The 26097-nt window shown below is 34.6% G+C and overlaps 1 protein-coding gene across 1 annotated transcript in view; it reads left to right on the top strand.

Moving 5' to 3' along the window:
• The window catches only part of MTBP (MDM2 binding protein), a 76497-nt gene that overhangs the window by 6268 nt on the left and 44132 nt on the right, over positions 1 to 26097 (top strand). Inside the window, exons 5-11 of the mRNA XM_080803174.1 lie at positions 1159 to 1217; positions 3384 to 3528; positions 4739 to 4856; positions 7616 to 7750; positions 9574 to 9668; positions 10472 to 10544; positions 16771 to 16888. Coding sequence (XP_080659300.1) covers positions 1159 to 1217; positions 3384 to 3528; positions 4739 to 4856; positions 7616 to 7750; positions 9574 to 9668; positions 10472 to 10544; positions 16771 to 16888 — 743 coding nt within the window. The remainder of the gene's footprint in view (positions 1 to 1158; positions 1218 to 3383; positions 3529 to 4738; positions 4857 to 7615; positions 7751 to 9573; positions 9669 to 10471; positions 10545 to 16770; positions 16889 to 26097) is intronic.

Genomic DNA, 26097 nt, shown 5'->3' with positions numbered 1-26097 from the left:
AAATGCGTAGTTTCTGAGGATTATATAGGTAATTGGGTTCACTTTCAGGTTTTTTGAATTGTGGTACAATATACAAGTTGGTCCAGGTGACAAAAGTTGTGATTATTTTTTTCTTCATGAAATGTCCCATCTTGGACTCATAATTAATACCTTTCATTTTAGTCTTCCATAATATTTCATTACAAAATCCCACTTCTGTTTCTTGCAGGATTCATGAATTATAATATTTCTGTAAAGTACTGGACACTTTAAAAATTCTGTTTTCCTCTTTCCAAATTATATTTGTTTGTACGATTAATGAAAGGAGATCTTGTAGAACTGAGCAAAAGGTATTGAACCAGGGGTCATTAGAGGTGGTTTCTAGGTACATGATGTTGGGTCGGTCCCGGTCACTCCATTTCTCTGGTGCTTTGTTTTCTCGTCCATGAAATGTTGAGATCCTTTCAGGTGATTTCTAAGGTGCCTTCCCCTCTTAGAGTTTTTATCATCCCAGGTTTTCCCACCTTTATTAAAAGATGGTGAGTAATTATTTCTAGTAAGTGACCTAATAATTATTTCCACAAGAGGGAGCTTGAAAACTATACTTTACCAGAAGATGGCTTAAGTTTTCTGGACAATGGCAGGTTTATAGTAAAGGGTTTAAGTAACTTTATGTTATATTTATGTTTATGAATTTTTGAGGAAAAAAATCATCATTTGGATAAAATGAAGAGATTTTGAAGAATTGGAGGACATCATCGTATTTTCCAACTGGGGCTGTTCTATGCCTTTCAGAGAAAAGCAGTATCCTTTATTAAATCCTTAACAATACTTACTTTTAGGGTTCAGAAAAATGTTTGGTCTATTACTTAGGATTTATGTTTAATATACTTGGTATAATTTAGAGGTTTCCCCCCCCTATTTTGTTAGTGTTGTTTGGTTTTGATGGTGTGGCTAAAAACTTGGACTCAGTGTGTGAATCTTAGCTTCTACACCTACTAGTTATGTGACTGAGGCAAATTTGTTTAAGGATAATAATATTACTAGTGTCTCATGGATTGTCATGAAGATCACATGAGATAATGCATTTAACATACTTAATAGTATCTGGCACATGGTCCATTTAATATTACCTATTATTATTATATGTAATGTGAGGGTGTGTTTTTCTTATTTTAGCCTATATGAAGAATCTGCAGAAAATTTGCATCAGCTGTCCGATAAACTTCCTGCTCCTGGTAATATTTTATGACTGTTTTCAATAATTTATATCTTATCTTATACTTTCTGTGAATGAGTAATGAATTCAGTCTTTATGCTAGTGTTCTCACTTCTAATTTCAAAATTCAAAATGAAAAAAAAATTTTTTTAGAGGGAGTGAGAGAGAAAGAATCTTAAGCAGGCACCACACCCAGTGTGGAGCCTGATGTGGGGCTCCATCTTGGGACCCTGAGATCATGACCTGAGCTGAAATCAAGAGCCATGGATGCTCAACCGACTGAGCCACCCAGGTGCTCTGAAAAATAATTTTTTTTTTAAAGATTTTATCCACTTATTTGACAGACAGAGATCACAAGTAGGCAGAGAGACAGGCAGAGAAAGAGGAAGGAAAGCAGGCTCCCCGCTGAGCAGGGAGCCCGATGCGGGGCTCGATCCCAGGACCCCGAGATCATGACCTGAGCTGAAGGCAGAGGCTTTAACCCACTGAGCCACCCACATGCCCCTGAAAAATAATTTTTTAATTGAAGTTGATACAAAACACAATGCACTACTTTAATAAAGTATATTACTGAGACATTACAGTTCTCATAATTGTTTTTATTTAAATAAATAATTCTCATAATTGTTTTTATTTAAACAAAAATTAGAACTTAAAGAATTAAATACCCATCACCGTTTCCTTATGTAGTTATTACTGAGGAATGTTTCCTCTACATACCCTTGTTTTCCACAGTATGTTCTATAGAATACTAGTCCTATAGTTCTATAGAATACTAGTTCTTTCTCTCTAGGAGAAAGAAGTTCTTTAACCTAGATCATTTGGATAGCATTCTTATAAGGTGTGAGGTCACTATATACATTATCGAGTAGAATGTTATACGGTAAAAGAAGCCCTTTAGTCAGTTGTTTTTTAAAATGATTTTATTTATGTATTTGAAAGAGAGAGAGCAAGAGAGGGCACAAGTGGTGGAGAGGGAGAAGCAGGCTGCCAATTGAAAAGGGAGCCTGATGCAGGGCTCGATCCCAGGACCCTGGAATCATGACCTGAGCCGAAGGCAGCGCTTAACTGATTGAGCCACCCAGGTGTCCCTACTCAACATCTTTTTTTACAGAGCTCCCCGCCTTTTTTTTCTACTATAATGGAAAGCATATTTTTTGAAATACTGTACCATACTATTCTTAAAACTGTATTCTGTCTTAAATTTATCTTTCTTTGTGTCAATCAAGCAGCTGGCAGCTGAAGCTCAGTACAGTTTGGCATCTATAAATAATTTTGAAGAGCTTTCTTGAATATTGTCGTCATTGAAGGTCATTTATTAGGCAGATAGTTGTTGTGTCTATTATATGTCACATATTGTACTAGGAGCTGAGTATGTGATGATGAGTAAAGCATATGTGATTACCATGAAGGACTTGATAGCTCATCATCTAATCCTTATATTCAAGATCCTATTTTAGTGTAAAGGTCCTGTATGGAAAATAACTGAATACATAGATAAACAAACATGAGTTTTTTAAATGAAATGTGTAAAATTAAAAATATGCATTGAAATATATAGTTGCTGTTTTGGCAAATTAGAATGCTTTCATTATCAAATTTCTATTTGGTTTCTGTTTCATTTATATTATCTTGGTTCTTTGACAAATTTATAATTTTATAAAATGTGAAGTTTCATGCAGTTTTACTTTTTTTCCTTAAGAACTAATGATGTTGTCAGTATAATTGAGTTTTCTGAGTGTTTTATTGTCCTATAAAAAGAAATAATTTATTTGAACCTTATAATTTTATATTAATTCATTCTCTTTTGTGTAAATGAAGTATAGAAAAATATACTGAAATTGCCCAGGTTTTTTTTCTCTGTTCAGTACAACAATAGGATTGGTGATCTCAAGAGCAACATATATAATTAAGCACTGGCACATAATTGGCAAGTAATTATGATAGACTCCATTGTTTCCTGGTGTGTGCTAGCTATTAAAGATAACATGCTTTTAAATCAAATGATTAACATTTAGAACTTTTGAACTTCTAAAGATATGTTTTGTTTTAAAGAATTTCAGAAATTAAAGTTAAAATCCTTCTTTGTCTTCTAAATAAACATAAAATTCAATGTTTAGAGTACTATTTTGAGACATATCTGATTTTTAAAAAAATTATGAAAATGCCTTATTCTCTTTTCTAGGTCGAGCAATGACAGATATAGTACTGTTGCCTTCTGAAAAAGATCCTCCTAGATTGAAAGACTGTCTGCCTGCTGTAGGAGCACTAAAACATCTGAAGGAATGGTATTCAGCAAAGGTTACCATAGCAGGAAATCACTGTGAAACGTAAGCTGCTTTGTTCGTATTTGCTCACAGTGTTATCTGTTTTTACAATTAGCATGGTATCCTGTTTTTAACAGACTTAGGATTTGAAGGTTTTTTTTTTTTTTTTATATTTTTATTCATTTATTTGACAGAGAAAGATCACAGTAGACAGAGAGGCAGGCAGAGAGAGAGAGAGAGGCAAGCAGGCTCCCTGCTGAGCAGAGAGCCCGACGCGGGACTCGATCCCAAGACCCTGAGATCTTGACCTGAGCCGAAGGCAGGGGCTTAACCCACTGAGCCACCCAGGCGCCCCAAGGTTTTTTTTTTTTAATGTGACAAGATAGTTTTATGTTATACTGTTGTTAGAGGTTTATCTATTGAGAAGAATCTAGATTTTTCTTGTTTCGTACTTTATAGTCCTGAGACATTTAAGTTTTTAGTAGATATCATCAGTGCTGTTTTATAACCATTATTGAGCATTAATTATCTAAACACACGGTGTGCTTTTAAATAGGTAGGTATTGTCCATCGAGCACCAGGATGAATTCCCTGGATACAGGGATACACTGGATTTGTTACTTGTTTGTTTTATGTGCAATGTAGAAACAAGTATGTACTGTTGTGTTTTATATTTTAGTAAGGACTAATTGTATCCTTAAAGAAGTATTCAATTGGATTTAACTTCATGATTTTATTCATTTAACAAGTGTTTATTGAGCACTGACTTTATGCCAAGCACAGCAATAGATGCTGATGAGTTAAGAAAGCAAGCTTTGATCTTGTTCACTGAAATACTGGGAGAACTAGGAATGCTAATAGCCATGATCATCTGTGATAAGTGCTTCTATGCAATTCCATACAGAGCTGTAGGAGAAAAATTTTAGGAGCGCCGTTCTCCCTTTGAAGATAAAGGGCTGATAACTAAGTCTGTGTATCTGTGTACATGTGTATATATCAGGCACACTTCAGCTAATAAATAATAATAGGAAAATCTGTTCCTTCGTCTGTAGTGTTAAGAGTAATTCCTCTTAACAGGAATAATGAGATTAAACAGACATATAATAGTGACTCCCTCAGAAACTGACTTAAGGAATGTTTTATAATATTAGTAGATAAAAGCCCCAATAGAAACTTTGCATTTTTGCCTGTTAGGATTATAGTTAACTATAACCGTTAAATCGAAGGAAGATATAAAACCCTGTATTTAACCATCGTAATCTTTTATTTGTAGAAATTGTCAGAAAATTGCAGAATACCTCTCTGCTAATGTTATATCTTTAGAAGATCTCAAAAATGCTATTGACTCAAAGGAATTATGGAGGGGAAAGATTCAGATATGGGAAAGAAAGGTAAGTAGATTTCTCAGTTATCACAGTTTGCAAAGCAGACCTGTTAGCTTTATTTACAGCATAGATACTTGAAATTAATTTGAATGACAATGTACCTCATAAAGATGTTCTAGAATAGCACTATCTAAGAATTTTGTGTGATAATAGGAATGTTCTGCCTGTGCTAATAATACAGTAGTCATTGGCTTTATAGTGCTACTGAGCACTCTGTGTGTGATTACATATGTGATTATTTCAACCAAAAAAATAGAATTTTTAGCTTTATTTTAATTATATAGTCACCATGGTTATCTTTTGGACACTCCAGCTCTAGAATCTAAGAGTCTTTTAAAAATACAGAATTTGGGGTGCCTGGGTGGCTCAGTGGGTTAAGCCGCTGCCTTCGGCTCCGGTCATGATCTCGGGGTCCTGGGATTGAGTCCCGCATCGGGTTCTCTGCTCAGCGGGGAGCCTGCTTCCCTCTCTCTCTCTCTCTGCCTGCCTCTGTCTACTGTGATCTCTCTCTCTCTCTCTCTGTCAAATAAATAAATAAATAAATCTTTTAATAAATAAATAAAAATAAAAATACAGAATTTGACATTAGTTGAGTTCATGTCATTTATCCAAGATGCCTTATTTCATTACATGTATAGACTATTAGAAAGCTGCTTAGAACATCTCTTAACTATAATACCACTTTTTTTTTTTTTTAGATTTAGTTATTTATTTTTAGGGAGAGAGTGGGAGGGAGCAGCGGCCCGGACATAGGGAGAGGGAAAGAAAAATCTCAAGCAGACTCCTCACTGAGCACAGAGCCCAATACTGGGCTCAGTCTTACCACCCTGAAATCATGACCTGGGCCAAAATCAAGAGTCAGACGCTTAACTGAGTGAACCACCTAGATGCCCTGCAGTACTACTTTAAGTGATCACTACTGTCTACTAACCAGCTCTCTGATTTTGAATAACATTTTTTTAACCTCACAAGATCCCAGATTTCTCAACTACAAGATGAAAATATTAGATAAGTTTAACTTCTCTAATCTTAAATTTCTATGAGGTTCCAATTCTATTTTGGCATCTTTTATGATGAATGAATATGTTTAGTGGCTTTTATAAGTTGTGTGCTTGTTAAAGCAAGTATCTAGTAGTTTACATATTTTTGAATATAGGCAAAACTAAATAAAATTTCTTGGGACACCTGGGTGTCTCAGTTGGTTAAGCATATGCCATTGGCTCAGGTCATGATCCTGGGGTCCTGGGATCGAGTCCCACACTGGGCTCCTTGTTTAGTGGGGAGCCTGCTTCTCCCTCTGCCTGCTGCTTCCCCAGCTTGTGCACTCCCTCTCTCTCTGACAAATAAATAAGTAAAATCTTTAAAAAAATACCAAAATTGTAAAGTTTCTCAGTGTTTGTTCAGGGTGACTTGGGAATATGAGTTGAGTCTTGTGTTTCTATAAAGATTTATTGCACTAATTACTAGATTTTTTTTCCTTTTCAACTCATCCTTGACTATGGCTTAATAAAACTTCTAATAAGACAATAGGACTTAATGTGATTGGGCCCTTCTTGCTGATTTACATGCTGTCTCATCCTTACCTTAGGAAATACCAGTCTGCAGGTAACCCTTCTGTGCAAGTGGTTTTAATGTAAACAAACCACATAGCCATCTGGAAGCGTGTAGGATAGAATTAGCTAGAATTGTTTTTGTATACATTTTTTGAAACTACATGTTTGCATATACAAAATAATGGCAGAGTTCTCTTCGTGTGATTCTTTTATTCTTTTATGAGTAAGAAATTAAATGTTTATGTTGCCACAAGATGAATGTAAAACTTGAAATCACTTGTTTTGGTGGAGAATAGCTTTTAGGATAGAGGCATTATAGTGATTAAAGACATAGATTCTGGAGTTAGATTGTCTGCATTCAAATACCTACTCTATTTCTTACTCGTTTTGTGTGACACATTGGATAATAGTTAGCCTTTTGGTGCCATAGTTGCCTTCATGTGTAAGATAGGTATCATAATAGCTCCTATCTCATAGATTTTTATGAATGTTAAATTATGTAAAGCACAAAGTAACCACTCATTAAATGTTAGTATCATTGTTACCATTACTATGAGTACCCCTACTATTACTGCTTCTGCAGGAATTGATCTTTTCATCAACAACTTATTTTAAAAGCAAACTATGTGTTAGGCCCTGTCCTAAGAATTTGTTTAAATAAGACAGACAAGCTCTGTTTTTGCGGAACTTGCGGAGTGATAGGAAGCCAGATTTTGAACAAGTATATGTAAAGGAGATTGTTTGTCTCTGTGGTTGCACAGAATGGGTTTAGTATACTCTTGTAGGCTGGTATAGGGCCGAGGAGAGCTTTTCATGAGAAGATCCACATGTAAGTTAAAACAGGAAGGATGTGTACATAAATGGAAGAACCACATTTTGAGTTGAGGAACAAAAATGTTATTTCTTGGGGCACCTGGATGGCTCAGTGGGTTAAAGCCTCTGCCTTCGGCTCAGGTCATGATCTCAGGGTCCTGGGATCGAGCCCCTCATCAGGTTCTCTGCTCAGCGGGGAAGCTGCTTCCTCCTCTCCCTCTCTCTGCCTGCCTCTCTGCCTACTTGTGATCTCTGTCTGTCAAATAAATAAATAAAATCTTTTAAAAAAATGTTTTTTCTTGTGATTTTCTTCTCAATTTTTACATTGCAATAAGATGTATTGGTCTTTGTAAGTTTATTCATGGTATTTATAACTGTGTTCTTTTGGTTTCTTTTCAGTTTGGATTTGAAATTAGTTTTCCTGAATTTTGTTTAAAGGGAGTCACACCTAAGAATTTTAGTACATCTAATTTAAATCCTTGCATTCTTGCCAAAAAGGTAATACCATCAAAGGATAAGAATATTTTACCAAAGGTAATCTAAATTTAATTCATTTTGCAGTCATTCATTCATGCATATTTTCATTCTTAAAAAGATATGTTTGAATCTTGAAATTATTGTTTCTAACATATGTGCTTAAATGGGCTCACTGGTGTAATTTTTATTATAATTATAATTAAGCACTTAAATTATACTATGTTATCATTATTGAATGTTGGCAAAACTATTGTTATTTTATTTTTAAAATGGAATGATCCTAACTTTAGATCAGTATAGGCCTGAAACTTCCTTTGGTGAGGACTTTGCTATCGGAACTTTCTGAGACTCGGTTTGGAGGGAATATGATACTCTGGAAAGAGAACAGGCTTTGATGTTAGGTAGACCTGGGTTTGAAACCTGACTCTGTCACCTCTAAGGCGTTGTAACCTGCAGAGATTGACTAACTCATTTGTGAAATGAAGACAGTAACACACTTACCTTACAAAGTTATTATGAAGGTTAAATGAGGAAAGGGATCATAGTACCTTCATTCACAGTTTAAGAAGTATTAGCTTGTGTCCCATATCTCCATAGATTCATTCTTAAAATGTAAATAAATATGAAATACAACAATTTAAAAGGGTTTAGTTAGTTGACTTTTTTTTTTACATTGGAAAAAATAACATAAGAAAAGATGTTTATATAGAAGCCTTTAGAAATTCACTTTAAAAGACCCAGTTAGAAAAAAATTTTAAAAAGACCAAAAAAAAAAAAAAGACTCAATTCAAGAATGTGCAAAACAATAGTCCTTGAAGTTACAAGGATGTCAGATTGATGGGTAATATTTTCTGATCAAAGTGTAGTACAAAAAAAGGGCATACTTCTGATGGGAACACATTTCCCGATATTTGTTTAGAATTGCTTACTTTAAGTAACCTACCATGGCCATCTTTCACAGGAATATTAGATTCTTTTATAAAGATTGTAAGATCGATGACCTCAATGTCTCTTCTTTCGTAGTACACCATTTAAGTATGAATAATGTATTTAAATTTTGCTGCTATTGACAGGAATCTTAGGGTACCATCTCTCTCTCTCTGTGTGTGTGTGTGTGTATACATATACTGTATATATATGTGTGTGTATTTATGTACACATAATATACACACAATTATATATGGTGAAATTACTCAGCTTTCTTCAAGTTTAAAACTTTGGGTAGTCTCCTCAAGATGTGTTTGTTATTCTTTGCCCTTCTTGTGAAGTACTGTAGCCCCCACTTCTAAAATATTTGTCCTCCTTTGCTAGCTCACTGGTAGCTTAGTTTTAGACTCTGCCCAAAGAAATACTGCAATTTTATTTCTTTGAGTGGAGCTGTCTTTGTTAATTAGGACACTTGTCTTCACTAGCGCTGTTAACTTCTTCAGCATTTATTTCAAGGATTTTTTTTTTATCTCATCATACCACTCAATCTTAAGTTCATCCTGGAGAATCTTCTCTTTCTCTCAGTCTTGCAAATCCTCTAAGTTTGTTTCTTTGGTATCCTAGCCTCTTGTGTCACCTCTCTGTCTTGCTGAAAATAATCACAAAAAGTTGAGAACTCTTGTCTTCCTTTGCTTGTCTCTTTCTGGACTCATTTTTCCCTCTGTCAAAACTCTTTTCAGTTACTGAGAAATCTCTATGTCTCTACTCTGAAAGGTAGAATTAAAATGGAAAAAATTCTTGCCTGCTATAGAGGATTTAATTTGTGGCTTGCATAATTTGTAAACACCAGCTTTTGAAGATCCATTTTAAAGTTTTAAACTGTAATCACTAATTTGTTTGCTTTTATTTTATTTATAGAATTTGAAGTTTACATAATCTTATTTCTTTCCTAGGTTTTCCATTATTATGGCCCTGCTTTAGAATTTGTGCAGATGATAAAATTATCAGATCTACCCTCCTGCTATATGTCGGATATTGAATTTGAGTTGTATCCTTTTATTTACATGTTCATTTTAGATTACATTTTCTTTGTCAGGTGGAACGTTGGAATGTTTCCTCCACATCTAGGTATTTGACGATGCTGGGGTTTTTTCCCTTTAATAACATTCAGTATGTTTTTTGTTGCCATGGCTTTAAGAGAAGTTGTACAACTTTCAAAAGGAAAAAATCCTCCTTCAAGTACTATATGCTTCTAATAGGCATGGTATTGCTACTCATTGCTAACAGGGTAGGGAGGATGGAGAATTGTGAGGAATATGTGGAAAAAAACAGTAATTTACAGACTCCTGAAATGCACACATGTTTCTCTTGCCATTGGCAGGATGGATATATAAGCAGCAGTCCACTGTATCTTCTTATATACTTCAGTAAATACAAATGCTGTCTCATATATATATCTGCAAATATTCAACATATTTTAGACTGTCTTTTAAGAAAAATTATTTATCTTAATACACCTAAGAACAGAACATTTTATATAAAAAGAAGTTGTTGCCTGGAAATGGAACACTAGCATAGTGTTCTTAAAATTTGGGTAGAAATTATGGTTTTTACAAATCTCTTTTTCTGATAGTTTCAAAGGATGCTCTTCATAGAAGCACTTTCTTCTTGGTATATTTTCAGCATTAGAAAAATACTTTTCCTTAAGAAAAGGAGCAACTGTGAATTCCTACAGTTAAAATTTTTAGTAAATTAATCTAAGCACCTTGTGATTAGACCACCAGGCTGGTTTTAGGGAGTAGTATTGTTTCACAGTCACCATTCTATCATTTCTTTAACTCCTTAGTTCAGAGGGTTGACAAAAAATAATACCAAACAGAATTCCATGTTGTTGCTCGAGCAGATTTCTTCTCTGCGTGGGAAGGTAGAGGTTTTTCACTTTGTTTTTAACTTAACATTTAAGGGTGGGTGAGAAAAGGAACTATAGTTTGTTAATCTGTTTTTGCATAATAATTTTGCTTCTTTAATAGAACAAAGGATTTTGGTCCTAATAGATATTAAGGTACTTTGAACTTCCCATAGTAACACCAAAGTCCTCTGCAGACATGAAATGATGTTAAGATTTTAGAAGAGATTTTCAAAAATAAGCTTCATGACTGGTAATTTTGTTAGTTTTAAAATTTGAAGACATGTTAGATTATTGTTAACCTACTCCTTCAACATCTGATTTTCAGTTATGTGAGAAGATATTTGCATGCTTGCATTATCTTTTTCATGGTAGGACAGGTGGGTGGAAGTGAGAAAAACTTCTAAAGCCTCACTGTATTATCATTTGTAAGTTTTCAGGTTTTTTTTTTTTTTAAGATCTTATTTATTTATTTGAGAGAGAGAGAGAGAGCGAGCGAGCACGGGGAGCGGCAGGCAGAGGGAGAAGAAGGCTCCCCACTGAGCAAGGATCCCAGTGCAGTCCTGGGAACACGACTTAAGCCCAAGGCAGGTGCTTAACTGACTGAGCCACCCAGGCATCACTCCATTTTTCTTTCTTCATTCTGGTGGTGTTTATGAGATTTGTGGCTATTTCAGTAATTTTATATATATATATATATATATATATATATATAAATATACGTGACTAAATATACTACTATACTTGACTTTACTAGATTACGTATATATATAATTAAAATTATATATTTATATTTATATATATTTTATATATTTAACATATTAAATATATTTTTATATATTTAATATGTTAAATATATAATTAAAATTATATATAATTATATAATTTTATTTTTATTTTTTAATTATACAATTTTAAAGATTTTATTTTTATTTATTTGACAGAGATCACAAGTAGGCAGAGAGGCAGGCAGAGAGAGAGGAAGGGAAGCAGGCTCCCTGCTGAGCAGAGAGCCCAATGCGGGGCTCAATCCCAGGACCCTGGGATCATGACCTGAGCCGATGGCAGCAGCTTAACCCACTGAGCCACCCGAGCATCCCTATAATTTTAGTTATATATATGCAATCTATGTAAAGTCAAGTATAGTTTTTAATGGGAAAAACTAAAAATTTGCTTTTTTTTCTGGTTATTTGTTTACTGTGTTTCTTTTTTTTTTTTTTTTTAAGATTTTATTTATTTGACAGAGAGAGATCACAAGTAGGCAGAGAGGCAGGCAGAGAGAGAGGAGGAAGCAGGCTCCCGCAGAGCAGAGTGCCCGAGGCAGGGCTCGATCTCAGGACCCCAGGATCATGACCTGAGCCAAAGGCAGAGGCTTTAACCCACTGAGCCACCCAGGCACCCCAGTTTACTGTGTTTCTATGAAAACAATTTTTAATGCACAGAATATTCATGGGCAGTATTTACTTAACATTATCTTACTGTTTTAAAACAAATAAACTATTTCGAACAATTCTGTAAGGAGGAAAATGATTATTATAATTATAGTTTCCCCATGGCATTATAGTCAAATACTGGTTATAATTCCCTTAGAAAATTGATACAGTAAAAGAAATATAATTTGGGCCTTAAGATGCTTGACTATAGATAATTTAAAATTTTGACTTTCATGGTTAAGCATCTGAGTCTTGATTTTGGCTCAGGTCATGATCTCAGGGTCGTGTGATCAAGCCGCGTGTTGGGTTCCATGCTGGGTGTGGAGCCTGCTTAATATTTTCTTCCCCCTCTCCCTTTGCCCCTCCTCCCTTGCATGTTCTCTCTCTCTGTCTCAAATAAATACATCTTAAAGTTTTGACTTTTAGCCTCTTTTTCCATAAAATTAAGTTTTTGAATAGTGTGCCTACGTGTTTATTTGATGAAGTGTAGTATTAGCCTGTGTTTTCATCCTCTAAAGAATACCTCTAAAGAATGTGAAATTTTTAAAAATTTATATTTTCTTATTCATCCAACATGTATCTTATTATGTGCTAGACACTGTGCTGGATACGAGGGATCCAGTGATGGATTGCACAAATGACGTCTGTCCTCACAGAACTTACATGTTGGTGGGAAAAAGAGAAAATAGTAAGAACTATGAAGAGGGGAGCCTGGGTGGCTCAGTCAGTTAGGCAGCCGACTCTTGGTTTTAGCTCAGGTCATGTTCTCAGGGTCGTGAGATCCAGCCCACTGTGGGGGTCTGTACCGCGTGTGGAGCCTGCTTACGATTCTCTGCCCCTCTCCCCCACCCCTCACACTCCCCACCCTGCAACAAAAGGAACTATGAAGAAAACAAGCAGAGTGCAGTAGAGTGATCAGGTGGACTTACTTTAAGCAAATTAGTATGATCATATATCTCTATAAAAATATGCACATAGAAACCTTGCAGAGTTGTATAGTAAAAAAAAAAAGAAAGAAAGAAAGAAAAAGACAAAAAGAAAAAAAAGAAGCACAAAGAATTAAAAAAAAAAAATCTGTTCTATTGTAACCCAAGTAACTAAATAGTTCTCCGTGTAACCTTATCTAGTTCACCTAATTTGGGGGGAGGAGCTCTCCATTCCAGGAAATGGAATCATTTCATAAAAATCATTTATCATTAATCACTTCACCTATGTTTTCAAATAGGGAAGGAGAAGAGTATGGTAGAATAGAAAGTCTCAAGTAAGAGTGAATGTACTTTAGAAAATGTAGATTTAAGTCCTAGTTCTACCATTCACTGACTTATAGCTTTTTAAATTGTAAATTATAAGTAATAATCCCTGTTATACCTGTTGCAAAAGTTGCAGTGAAAACCAAATTGGAGTATGTTTTATAAACTGTCAAGTATGTTATAAACGATGGTTGATAACTAATTTCAGTTTCTCTGAAGTTTATCTAGCCCAAATGATAGATAGGCATATGTGAAATATTTTCCTGAAAGGTATAAAGCTCCAAATATCCTCGAGATATTTTGAAGATAAGATGAAATATTTATGAATTACTTTTATAGGTAATTTTTCAAGTCAAAATCAGAAACATACCTGTAATTTGTTTAATACAGGTATAAAATAATCCTTAATGCATCTTGTTGTTGAAGATAAGGAACACTAATATTAGAAGCAAACTAAACTATTGATATTTACTGTATTTTCAGTTGTTTTGTTTTAAATTTGGCATATTAGATTATCATTTTTATTTTATTTATTGTCATAGTTTATTTATTGTCATTTTTATTTATTGGACAATGACTATAAAACATTAGAGTATTCTTGGGGTGCCTGGGTGGCTCATTGGTTGAGTGTCCGACTCTTGATTTCGGCTCAGGTCATGATCTCAGGGTTGTGATTTCGAGTCCCACATTGGGTTCCGTGCTCAGCACAGAGTTTGCTTGGGATTCTCTCTCTCTCTCCTTCTGCATCCTACTGCTGCTTGCATGCTCTCTCCCCTTCTCTCTCTCTAAAATACATAAAACCTTTTTAAAAAATTAGAGTATTCTTTATCAGTAAGTGACAAATAAATGATGAAACTTTGTATAGATGTTCCTACTTTAAAGCAGCATAAGGGATGATTTTTGGCAACATAATTTAACTAATAGATCTGGATGGGAAGCACTGTATTTTCTTTATATACTAGATCATAATTAGTCTTTTACATTTTTGAAAAAACGTAGTTTCGATTTGCATGCTCATTCTTTGAAATAATTCTAATGCTTTATAACTTGGTTTTCATTTATTTATTCAGCAATTTTATGTAGGGGCCTAGGGCAGAGACTGCCTGCTGTGTGCCAGGGGCTTGTTTCAGATACCAGAGAGAATAAAATGAACAACGTCCCTCCTTAGGAAGCTTTCATAGTACTTACATTTTAGTGATCTATATGATCTTAAGTCAACTTCTGACTTTAAAAAAACAAGTTTGATTAGCCCCAGAATAAAAAGAAAAACCTTTTATAGTGAAGCTTACTAGATTAGTAAAAAAATAATAGGATTGTTAAAGAATCATGTTATCTACTAATTGTATGACCAGGAAATATTTTTTATTTTGTTTTATTTATTTTTAAAAAAGTTTTTGAGAGAGACCAGCAGGGGTGGGGGGTGGTAGTGGTAGGAGGGGCAGAGGTCAGAGGAAGAGAGAGATTCTTAAGCAGGCTCCACACCCAGCATGGAGCCCGATACAGGGCTCGATCTCAAAACCCCAAGATGATGACCTGAGCTGAAATCAAGAGTTAGATGCTTAACCGACCGAGCCACCCGAACACCCCAGAAAATATTTTTTTAAGAAGAGAATTTGTAAGGCTAGAAACGTTATTGCCTTAGTGCCTGCTTCTTCAGATGGTACCTACTGAAAAGAATGAATCAAGGTTTTGAAACAGTATTTGGTTTTTAAATTTAAAAATTTTAAATTTTTAAATAATATGATAACCTAGAAGCACCATCCTCAAGTCTCAGAGTGTATCTAATGATTAGTGCATGAGGGAGAATGAGTTATCAAAATCCAAGTTTATTATAACACAGTATAAACAATTGACATAAATGTATTTTGTAGGAAATTATAACTTAAGGGATTTAGAAATGTTTATTTTCATATTTGCAGCAAATGTTTATTTAAGAATAAGTTGTCTCAAACATTTGGCTACTGCTTTGTCTGGGTAGGACTATTTATAATATCAGACTTTAAGTCGTGCATTGAACTGCCTTTAGCATCTCTAATTTGTTCAGCTTTACCTATAATAATTATTTAATTAAGTTATAACTGGGCCCTGATCTAGCTTACTCACAGCTTTGTCTATCCTTTGAGCAAAATACTTCCATTACACATTTTACGCTGCCTGTTTCATTTATGCAAGTATGTAGAACTAGGATTTCGTGTTTCAAAGTTAAATATAGGTCTTTTTATATTTAAGGATTATTTTCTATTGCTCATATTTTTTATTTTTAGTGTCTAATACTTAATTATGTGAAATACATTTGACTTAGAGTTTAAAAAAAGCATGGCTATAATAACAAAAATAAACATTTAATTTTCCCTTTTTTTTTTTGCTCCTAATATACTTATTTGTATATCTAAGAATGCATAAGATAACAAATAGCAGTAAAACTAATACATTAAAGTATTGATTTAGTATCATATATATATCATGAGGCTCATTCGTCTTCAAGTGCTGATTAAAAGTGATTTTTCATTAGATTTGAGATCTATAAGATATCTTACTTAAATTTCCCCAGAGTTAAAAAAAAATATTTATTGGGATTTGCTGATTGTTGTAGCTTATAGTTCTAAAATAACAGGCAAATGTAGCTTTCAGAGTGTAGATCATTTTATTCAGTACCTAATCAAATTGAGATTTTGCCTAAATATAATATGCTGGCTTTGGGAAAACAAATATTTAAGAAACATCTGTATGCCCATTCCTGGCAAGGCAAAGATGAATAACCTGAGTTTTCTCATAAATCAGTCAGAAGCTGCTGTAGGTTTTCTGGCATATGATTCATGGTTTCTTTGCATTTTATACCTTATTAGGATTAAATCTCTGATTTCTGGGAATAGATGTTGAAATTACCTACAGATGTATTGTAATTTTGAAACCAGAACAATAATCTATCCAGACAAAGGTTATAAAATTATGGCTAAGTATGACAAAGTCTTTTGATGATGGCTTTCCCAGGCTCTCACTGGTTTGCAGATATACAAAGAAATGTACCACAACCTGAACTTGAGGCAAAAATTGTGAATAACGGGGCGCCTGGGTGGCTCAGTGGGTTATAGCCTCTGCCTTCGGCTCAGGTCATGATCCCGGGGTCCTGGGATCGAGCCCCGCATAGGGCTCTCTGCTCAGCAGGGAGCCTGCTTCCTCCTCTCTCTCTGCCTGCTTCTCTGTCTGCTTGTGATCTCCGTCTATCAAATAAATAAATAAAATCTTTTTAAAAAATTGTGAATAACAAGGTTTTCAGAGATCTATAACTTAATGGAAAAGGGAGCCTATGTTTGTCTACCTTTGTCTGGTTTTTTACTTTTTTTTGACAGTTTAGGTATTGTTTTTGTTTTTCCAGGGGCCTTGTGAAAGAGCATTACAAAGTACATGTTAGATAAGTGAAATTCAAGTGAAAAATTGTCAGGTGACACTATTTAAGAATTAATCTCAGTGTGTAGTCACTTTTAGTGATATATATATATATATTTAATATATATATATTTATATATGTATATATTTTTTAACATATTCTGTTTTATCCAGGTTGGTGCTCTTTTTGTATTGCCATGTACTATTAGTAACATACTTATTCCACCTCCCAGCCAACTCAGTTCAAGAAAATGGAGAGAATATATAGCTAAAAAGCCCAAGACAATCAGTGGTAAGTAGTAAATACTTTAAGTTGTTTATGAAGTGGAGATGACATTCTTGATGAGAAAATTCTATTTATTATTACTGATTAAAAAGAACCCACATCATTTTAAGATTTTTTATTATCTCAGTAACCTACTGTTAGTATGAAAGTGTATGCTACCTTATTTAGTCAAAAAAATATCAGTAATCTAAAGGCAGAAGTCTTGATTAAGTGGATAGCTAACTGTATTGAACATGGGTTTCTTAGAGACCTTTCAAGAATGAAATTGATGAAAATAAAGTGGTGAGGGGTGCCTGGGTTGCTCAGTCGGTTAAGCATCTGCCTTTGGCTTAGGTCATGATCCCAGGATCCTGGGATAGAGTCCTAAGTCAGGCTCCCTGGGAGTCTGCTTCTCCCTGTGCCCCTCCCCCTGCTCGTGAGCAACCTTTCTCTTTCTCTCTTTTTCTCTCTCAAATAAACAAAACCTTTTTCTAAAAAAAGAAAAAGTGGTTTTTTTATTATATGGTAGGCACATAAAAAAGCAAACTTGTGATTACAGTTTTCTAGAGAAATTAGAAGTTATTTAATAATTACATGTTATGCAGTATTCTATGTACTTTAGAAATATTGGCTCATTTAATTCTTATTAGTCATATAAACTTATTTTTATATCCATTTAACAGACTAGGAAATTGGAGCTTGAAGAAGTTACAGAGCTGTTAATTGGCAGAATCTTGGTTAAAATCCTGGCTCTAACAGTTAATAACTCTCTAACTTTTCCAAGGATTTGAACCCAGGCCCTGTGCTCTTAAGTACTGCACTGTATTGCCTCTAGTAATTTATTACATTCAAAATGTCATTACACAAATGAAATCTTAATTTCTGTTGTAAAATCAGATCATTTATATCCAAACTTTAGTATTTTATGAGGTAATTACAGCTCGAAATATTATTACTTGCCCAAAGTCATATAACTAAATAGTGTTTCTTCGTACTTTGCTTATATGTAAGTGTTGTTTTTATTGGACAGTAATTTGTTTAAATTATTACTGAGCTTGTAGTTAGTTTTCATCCCCCATGATATGATGGGACTAAGAACTGAAATTAAAACATGTCCACCTGTGTTGTTCTAGAAGAAATCTCTAGAAATATTCCAGAGCCATAGAATCCTGAGGAATACAAATTTAAAATCAGCAGCTTACACAGTATTATATAAGTGAGATACTGAAATCCATTTTAGCAAATGTTGAATTTGAAATGGAGATAATATCTATGTGGAAATTTAAATTCAGAGTTTAAAATTAGGTCCATTATCCCCAGAGAGTGGTCAGGCTAGAGATTTAGATTTTGAGTTTACCAGCTATTTTATCTATTTTATAACAAAGCCGCGTAAGACTAAGTGACTTCAAAGAACAAATGTTTTTATTTGCTCACAGTTTTGCAATTTGGCCCAGGTTCAGCTGGGCAGTTCTTCCATTCTCACCAGTGGTCGCTGATGTGGCTGCACTGAGTTTGTGGATTGTGCAGAAGCTGGGCTTAGCTGGGATGCAGGGATGACTGTCTTTCTCCAGGTAGTCTCAGAGCCTTTTCCCTTGCCCCATGGTTTCTTCATGTGATCTCTAGCAGGTTAGCTGGAATTTTTACATGGTGTCTTAAGACTCCCAAAACATACACAAATCAAGCTGCCAGGACTTTTAAGGCTTAATCCCAGAACTGGCCCAGTGTCACTTCTGCCGTATTCTTTTATTTAGAGCTACTCACAAGAATGGCCCAGATTCAAAGGGAAGGTGACTGGACAAGGGTGTGAATACTGAGAAGCCACCAATGTAAAAGCCTGCCATGAATGTCTTTAGGTAATAGTTGAAGGCTTAGGAGTGGTTGGACAAAACCATATAGACAGCATGACTAGAAAAGAGAACCATGGCTAGGATCTTCAGAAATACCTGAATTTAAGGTAAAAGTGGAAGAAAAGTTAGGAAATGATTTAATAAATAGTGGTTCAAAGACCCTAGAGAGCTATAATCATTAACATCAACATCAAAATACCATTTATTGCATGATACAGTGTGGGAAATAAAGGGGAGTCAAACTGGGTCCTTACACTTGAGGAAGTAGTTGCACGGCCCTTTTCTTTGTGAAATTTATAGTCAAGTGATGAAAGCACTTTGAAAAATCATTATGGATCTGTTTAGTGGATACTGTGAAGGTGAAGTGGAGGGTGCTTCCAGAGTGTATGACCTAACATAGTCTCAAGAATTCAGAACAGCTTCCTGGAGGAACAGATATTGTTAATATAGTTTGTTGCATCGTGCTAGTACATAAAGAGATGTAGCCTTGACCCTTCTCAACTCCTCCCAGGGAAGAGATGTATACGTGATGATTTTGGTAGATGCTAAAACAAAATCAGAAATAAATTTGCTAGATGGCAACAGAGCCAATTTCACTTATTTTACATGAAATCATAGGATAATATTTATCCATTTCTCAACATTATACTTGTTTAAGGCTTGAATTGAGTATTAGTATCTCCTAACTAAACTAAATATGAATATGTCCTAAACTAGTAGGAATATTAATATCTCCTAACTAAACTAAATATACTGTCCGGTATATTCTGGAGAGCCCATTATTTATTTTGCCTTTGTAACTTTTTCTACCATAATTTATTATTCTAAAATTTATTCTTAAGTGGGTTTTTTTTTTTCATGATTTTTATTGCAACTTTAAGAAACTACCTTAGTGTGTGGCTTGATTTGATTTCTTTAAATTATCACCTCTTGAAATTTGGAGTTTAATATTGGTAACTTCTGAATAATAAGACATGTATCACATGATAATCTTCAAAGGCAAGTTGTTGATTACTGATTAGGCTGTATCATTAAGTGCTGATTAAGCTTACACTTTACAGTATTTTTTTTTAATCTTAGAAGTAGAAACAATCAAATTGGACAGTTGATTATTAAATTCTTTTCTACCCATAGCCCTTTCTGTAGGGGAAATTCTTTATTTATCTCATTGACAGAACTCCTTTTGTTAAAGAGGAGCCAAGTTTTAGCGAGGATAAAGTTTTAATAGCTCTCACTTAGGAAAACCTTGTATCCCATTCATAGTGCCACTACCAGTAGCCTCTCTCATTATCCCAAGTAAGATATCAACTCTCAGATCAGCCTCTTAAATCAACATTGTTTCCTGTAACTTACTGCATTTTGTCCGGCTGTGCTCTCCTGTTGGCCCTGCATGTCCCCTGTCCTCCAACCTAAACTTTAAACTGGTTCCTTAAACTATTGTCTCATTTTAATCCTTCATGACCTTGTTACTCATTCATTCATTCCTTCAGTCAGTCAGACCTTTCCTTCATTTTTTTCTTTTGAGATTGAGTAGATATTGTATATCAGGCATGGTACAATAATATGGAGATTAGTAATGAGCAAGATAGACTTGGCTCGTCCTTTCCTGGAATTTGAACTGTAATAGAAAATAGATATTGAGAAGTCATTAAAAGTCTGAATTATAACATTGTATTCAGTAGCAACCAACTATAAATCCACAAGAGATAGTATCTTGAAAAAAGTGAGATGTGGAAAGGCTATTATGCTAACATTTGTGATAGAAACAACAATTTGGGGGGGGTGTGTAAGCACTCGTACGTATTTATTTATATAAATACTATTTTGCATTAATTATTCAGTTTTTCAGCAGATATTTTTATCAAGTGTCTACAGTACAGCAGGCACCGTTACACATGTTGGACGGGCAGTAAATAGAACACAGTCCATGTCCTTAGGAAGCTTACATGACAGTGGAGGTATTGGGTTTAGATTTTAGATTTTTTCAGAAACCCATATGGTTATGTCTTTTAGTTTTGACAGGCCTTTACTCCGGACATTTTCTCATTCAGGACCTAATTTGCCGTCCCATCTAAAATTGCAAATAGACTCTTCTCTTGACATTATATCCATTTCCCCAGCTTTATTTTTTCTCTTTAGTACTTATCACTATCTAATATACTGTCTTTTTCTCTCACTCAAAGTGAGAAGTGACAAGATGGAATTTTTTTATTTTTATTCATTTCTTTATTTTCAGTGCCTGGAACAGTACCAGATACTTAGTAGGTACTCCAAAATAGTTGTTAAGTAAAACATGAAATATATATTTCCAGGTAGTAATAACTGTTGTCTGAAAAAGTAAAAAGATTTTGAATGGATTCCATCCATGCGGTGTGAATCAAAATTTGTGCCCCAATTTTTATCAGTTCCTTAGGTTTAACAAATCATCTCTGATGAAATAAAATACATACATAGTTTGAAACATATGGTATTGCTTATTTGTATATCAAAAATTGTCAAGTATCAGCAATTTCAGATGGCTTGACCTAAAATAAAAAACAATGTGCCATTTGAATTATGCCTAAATTAAGCATAGCCAAAGAATGATTTTTAACAGTGATTTTCAGCAAGATACTCAGAAAGTATTATGATACTAGGAAAAATGCAAAAGAACTATGTGAACAAATGCAACTGAGCTAAACCCAATTACTCTGAAGAAAGACTTCTATATTTAAAACTTGTACTGAACAGCCAGTTGTATAATGAAGAGTGCCTGGCTTACCATATGTTCACAGAGAAGTTTTACAGAATTGTCAAAAATTTAGATGTTGCTCTTTGCCTAACTGTGCATTACAAATGAATAAGCTAAAGTATAGGGAAATCAATAAACTTCTCTAATATCACAGGGTGAAGTCAGAATTTTCACCCAAGTCTCAATGCATCTGCAAACCATCCATGATGGTTACATTCTTGAGTCCTATTGTTGCCTCATTTTGTTTAAATTGGAATTCTTTTGAAAGGAAATATATTTTTAAAGGATTTTATTTATTCGACAGAGAGAGAGAGAGATTACAAGTAGGCAGAGAGGCAGGCAGAGAGAGAGGGGGAAGCAGCCTTCCCACTGAGCCACCCAGGTGCCTCTGAAAGGAAATATTTTAAAGGTACTCTTGAAAAAAGTTACTGTTTTGTGACTGACAAGTCTTCTAATAAAAATATTTTTAAAGAGGGGCGCCTGGGTGGCTCAGTGCGTTAGGGCCTCTGCCTTCGGCTCGGGTCGTGATCTCGGGGTCCTGGGATCGAGCCCCGCGTCGGGCTTTCTGCTCAGCGGGGAGCCTGCTTCCCCCTCTCTCTCTGCCTGCCTCTCTGCCTACTTGTGATCTCTGTCAAATAAGTAAATAAAATCTTTAAAAAAATATATTTTTAAAGAGACTAGGTTAATAAGGATTAATGAAATGTTTTGAATTGATGAGGCATGTACCTTTATTCTGAAATCAGGGTGATAACAATGTTTCAAAATAGTGAGCTGAAACTAATAAGGTTAAAATGACACTGTGTAACTGATCTATAAATTCCACCTTGAGAAAAGGTAAAGGACTCAGGTAAAGATTTTGAAAGAGACTTCAGTGGCCAAGACAAAGTAATCTTTTAATCAGCTAATATTTATAGTTTGCCTGCTGGGTTCAGGGCATTCTTCTAGGTGGTAGGAATTCAGTACTGAACACTATCAACCAACTTTACTGTACTTTTATTGAACACACCATTCAGCAGCGTCCTCATTCTCTTCAAGCACATATGAAACATTCTTGAGAATAGACCATATATATCGTAGGCCATTGAGTGAGGCTAATAAATTTAAAAGTGTGTTCTTCAATTACAGTAGAATTAAATTAGAAATCAGCAACACAAATGTGAGGAATACTTTAACTGTTGGAAATTAAATTAAATTAAATAACACACTCCTAAATAACCCGTAGGTCAAAGAAGAGAAACCAAAGGGGAAATTAGAAAATGTTTTTAATTGAAAATAAAACCAGGGCACATGGATGTGTAAGTGGGTTAAGCCTCTCTTCGGCTCAGGTCATGATCTCAGGGTCCTGGGATCTAGCTGGGCATCTGGCTCTCTGCTCAGCAGGGAGCCTCCTTCCCCCCGCCCTCACCCCACACCCACCTGCTTCTCTGCCTACTTGTGATCTCTGTCTATCAAATAAATAAATAAAGACTTTAAAAAAAAAAGAAAAGAAAACCAAAACTTGTCAAATTATGGAAAGCATCTAAGGCAGTACTAAGAGGATTGTAAATGCTTATCATGGAAGATACGATCTAAAATCAGTTATCCAAACATCAACCTCAAGAAGCTAGAAGACTGATTCCAAGTTAAGTAGAAGGAAGGAATTAGACTAGAAGTTAATGAATAAAATACTGAGGGCTACATCTAACAAAAGAAGTGCAATATCTATACACTCAAAACTGTAAAACTTACTGAGAGCAATTAAAAAAGATATAAGTAAGTGGGGAAACACCATGTTTGTGATTTGGAAAACTCAGTATTATTAAGATGGTACTTCCCTCCAAATTTACCCGTAGATTTAATTCAATTTTTAACAAAATCCCAAGAGGACTTTACATAGAAATTGACAAACTGCTGCTAAATTTATATGGAATTGCAAAGGACCTGGAATGGCCAATTTTGAAAAGGAAGAACAATTTTTGGGAACTTACAGTACTTGATTCATATCCCAACTGTAAAGCCACAGTATTCAAGACAGTATGGTATTGAATTAAGAATATACATGTATCAGTGGAAAAAATAGAAATAAAGGTGCCAGTGGGAAAAAGAGAGTCTCTTTAACACAGTGCTAGAAGAACTGGATATCCATCTGTAAAACATATGTATAAGATTTTTGTATAAAAATTAACTCAAAATGGATTATATAACTAGATGTAAACACTAGAACTAGAAAACTTCTGTAAGAAAATATAGCTACCAAAAGGATCTATAAAAAGAAAAAAAAATCTATAAATTCACCAAAACTAAAAATGTCTACTTTTTGAAAAACACTAAGGAAAAAATTTTATTTATTTTTCAATTTTATTTTTTTTTAAACTTTATTCATTTTAGGGAGAGCTCATGTATGCTTGAGCAGGGTTAGGGGCAGAGAGAAGGGGACAAGCAGACTCCCTGCTGAGCTTGGGGCCTGATATGGGGCTCCATCCCAGGACCCTGAGATCATGATGTGAACTAAAATCAAGAGTGAATGCTTAACCTACTGAGGCAGCCAGGAGCTCCAGAAAAAAATTTTTAAAGGTTACTTAGAGAAAACATTTCCAGTCATGTCCAGCAGTAGACAGATACATTAAAAAAAAATTCTTACAACTCAATAATAAGGAGACAACCCAATTAGTAAGTAGGTAGGAGACTTGAATAGATATTTCATTAAAGATACGTGAATAACTAATAAAGCACATGAAAGATGCTCAACATTATTTGTCTTTCGGGAAGTGCAAATTAAAACCACAATGCGATTCTATAATACACTTACTAGAATGGCTTTATTAAAAATAGTGACTATCAAATCTTGATGAGGATGTGAAGAAACTGCAAATCTCCCACATTGCTGGGGGTGGTGTAAAATGGCTTAGATACTCTTGAAAACAGTGTGGCAGCTAAACTTACACTTCACTCTGCAACCCAGTATTTCCATTCCTAGGTATTTATCCAGGAGAAATGAGAACATATGTTCACATAAACACTTGCAAGAAACTGTTAATAAAAGACGTATTTATAGTAGCTAAGAATTGGAAACTGTGCAAACATCCATCAGCTGGTGAAGAGATAAACACAGTTCGTTTTGTCCAGACAGTGGAATATTGCTTGACATATTGCATGAAAAGTTTTGGATGTACCTATATATGTTAAGTTTATATGGAATTTCTATAAAAACCTGAAGGACCAGAAAGCAGATCAGTGGTTGCTTGAGGCCAGGAATAGGAGAGGAGATTGACTGCAGAGAGATAATGGACTTTCTCCAAAACTGGATTATAGTGATGGATGCCTAATTATAAAATTTACTTAAATTGATCACATTTATACTCTGACATATGCATATGCATATGTTTGAGGGAAAAGGAAGGAAGGAGAGAGGCAGGGAGGGAAGGCAGGAAGGAAAGAAAATCAAAAAGGAAGAACATCAAACGGGGCTCTACTGGAGATCAGTTAAATGCACATCTCTGGGGAGGAAACCAGGCCCTCAGTAGTTTATAAAAGTACCCAAGTGTTTCAAGTGCATCCAGTATTAAGAACTTCTGCCCTAGATGTGCTCTTTTCAACCCTGGGCTAGAGAGCCACTGTTACTGAAGAGAAAGACCTTCAGATGCTCTGAGGCCGAAAAGAAAAAAAAAAGAATCGCTATTTTAGGCTTTTCATTCCTTGGCTAGAAAATCAGGATAGTAATACTTGCTTAGTGTATCTCACAAACTTGTTTCAGTCACAGTTGGTGATGGTAGACACTTTGTAAACTCTGCGGTAGCTTTTTGTTATTCTGTCCGACCTTAAGGATTCATCTGTGGAGCAATAGAGATCATTGTTCTTCATGATAATAAGATCTTCAAACGTCTTCTGAAGTTTCTCTATTCATTGTAGCTTTCAAATTGTCTATTTTACTGTGTTGTAACTAAAGGGAAATATATACTGTTTTTGATCCGAACGTTTCTTGTTTAAAATAGTCATGGTGCAATTTATAAATTTTTCTGCATTTTTGGAATCTTCACAGTAGGAGGTATCATACAGCTATTCAACAATACTATCATTTCTTAAACCATTTCAAATTATCTTTAGAATTGAGCCAGGGCATTTTCTTGGCTAGTCTCATTGAAGCTAAGTTTTATGCCTGATCGCTCAAAGCTTGGTCTGATGAATAACATGGGAAATCAAGGAAGGCAATACATTTTTTTGAAAATGCTTTGTGAATTTAATTACATCATTTTTGCCATTTTTTTTCCCTTATGGTTCCCCAGCTGACCCTAAGGACCATTTCAAAAGGTTGAGTCTAGAATTGTTTGAACAATGATATCATTGATAGTGTGTAGCCTCCTAAAATGCCTACATTGAAGGCTAGATTTTATTTTACTGTTTAATGTTTAACTTGATTATCAAAATAATTATGTATATTATTTTGTTGTTTCTTGAGACGTATATATATATAAAATATTTGTCAGTAATCAGAAGATTTACTTAACTAGAATACTACCCTCATCATCCTGTGATATTTTTCAATATATCGATATTATTTCTTCTTTATATTAATACTATCTTATATTTTATATTGTTAAACTTTTAAGAAGAGGGGATATTACAGAATTTTAAGGACCACTGAGAAACTTATTGATATAAAAAATGACTTTATTTTTATT

This window comes from Martes martes (assembly GCF_963455335.1).
Source record: "Martes martes genome assembly, chromosome: 4".
Classification (NCBI taxonomy): Eukaryota; Metazoa; Chordata; class Mammalia; order Carnivora; family Mustelidae; genus Martes; species Martes martes.
Note: the sequence above shows the minus strand (reverse complement) of the source record. Positions and strands in the feature narration are given on the sequence as shown.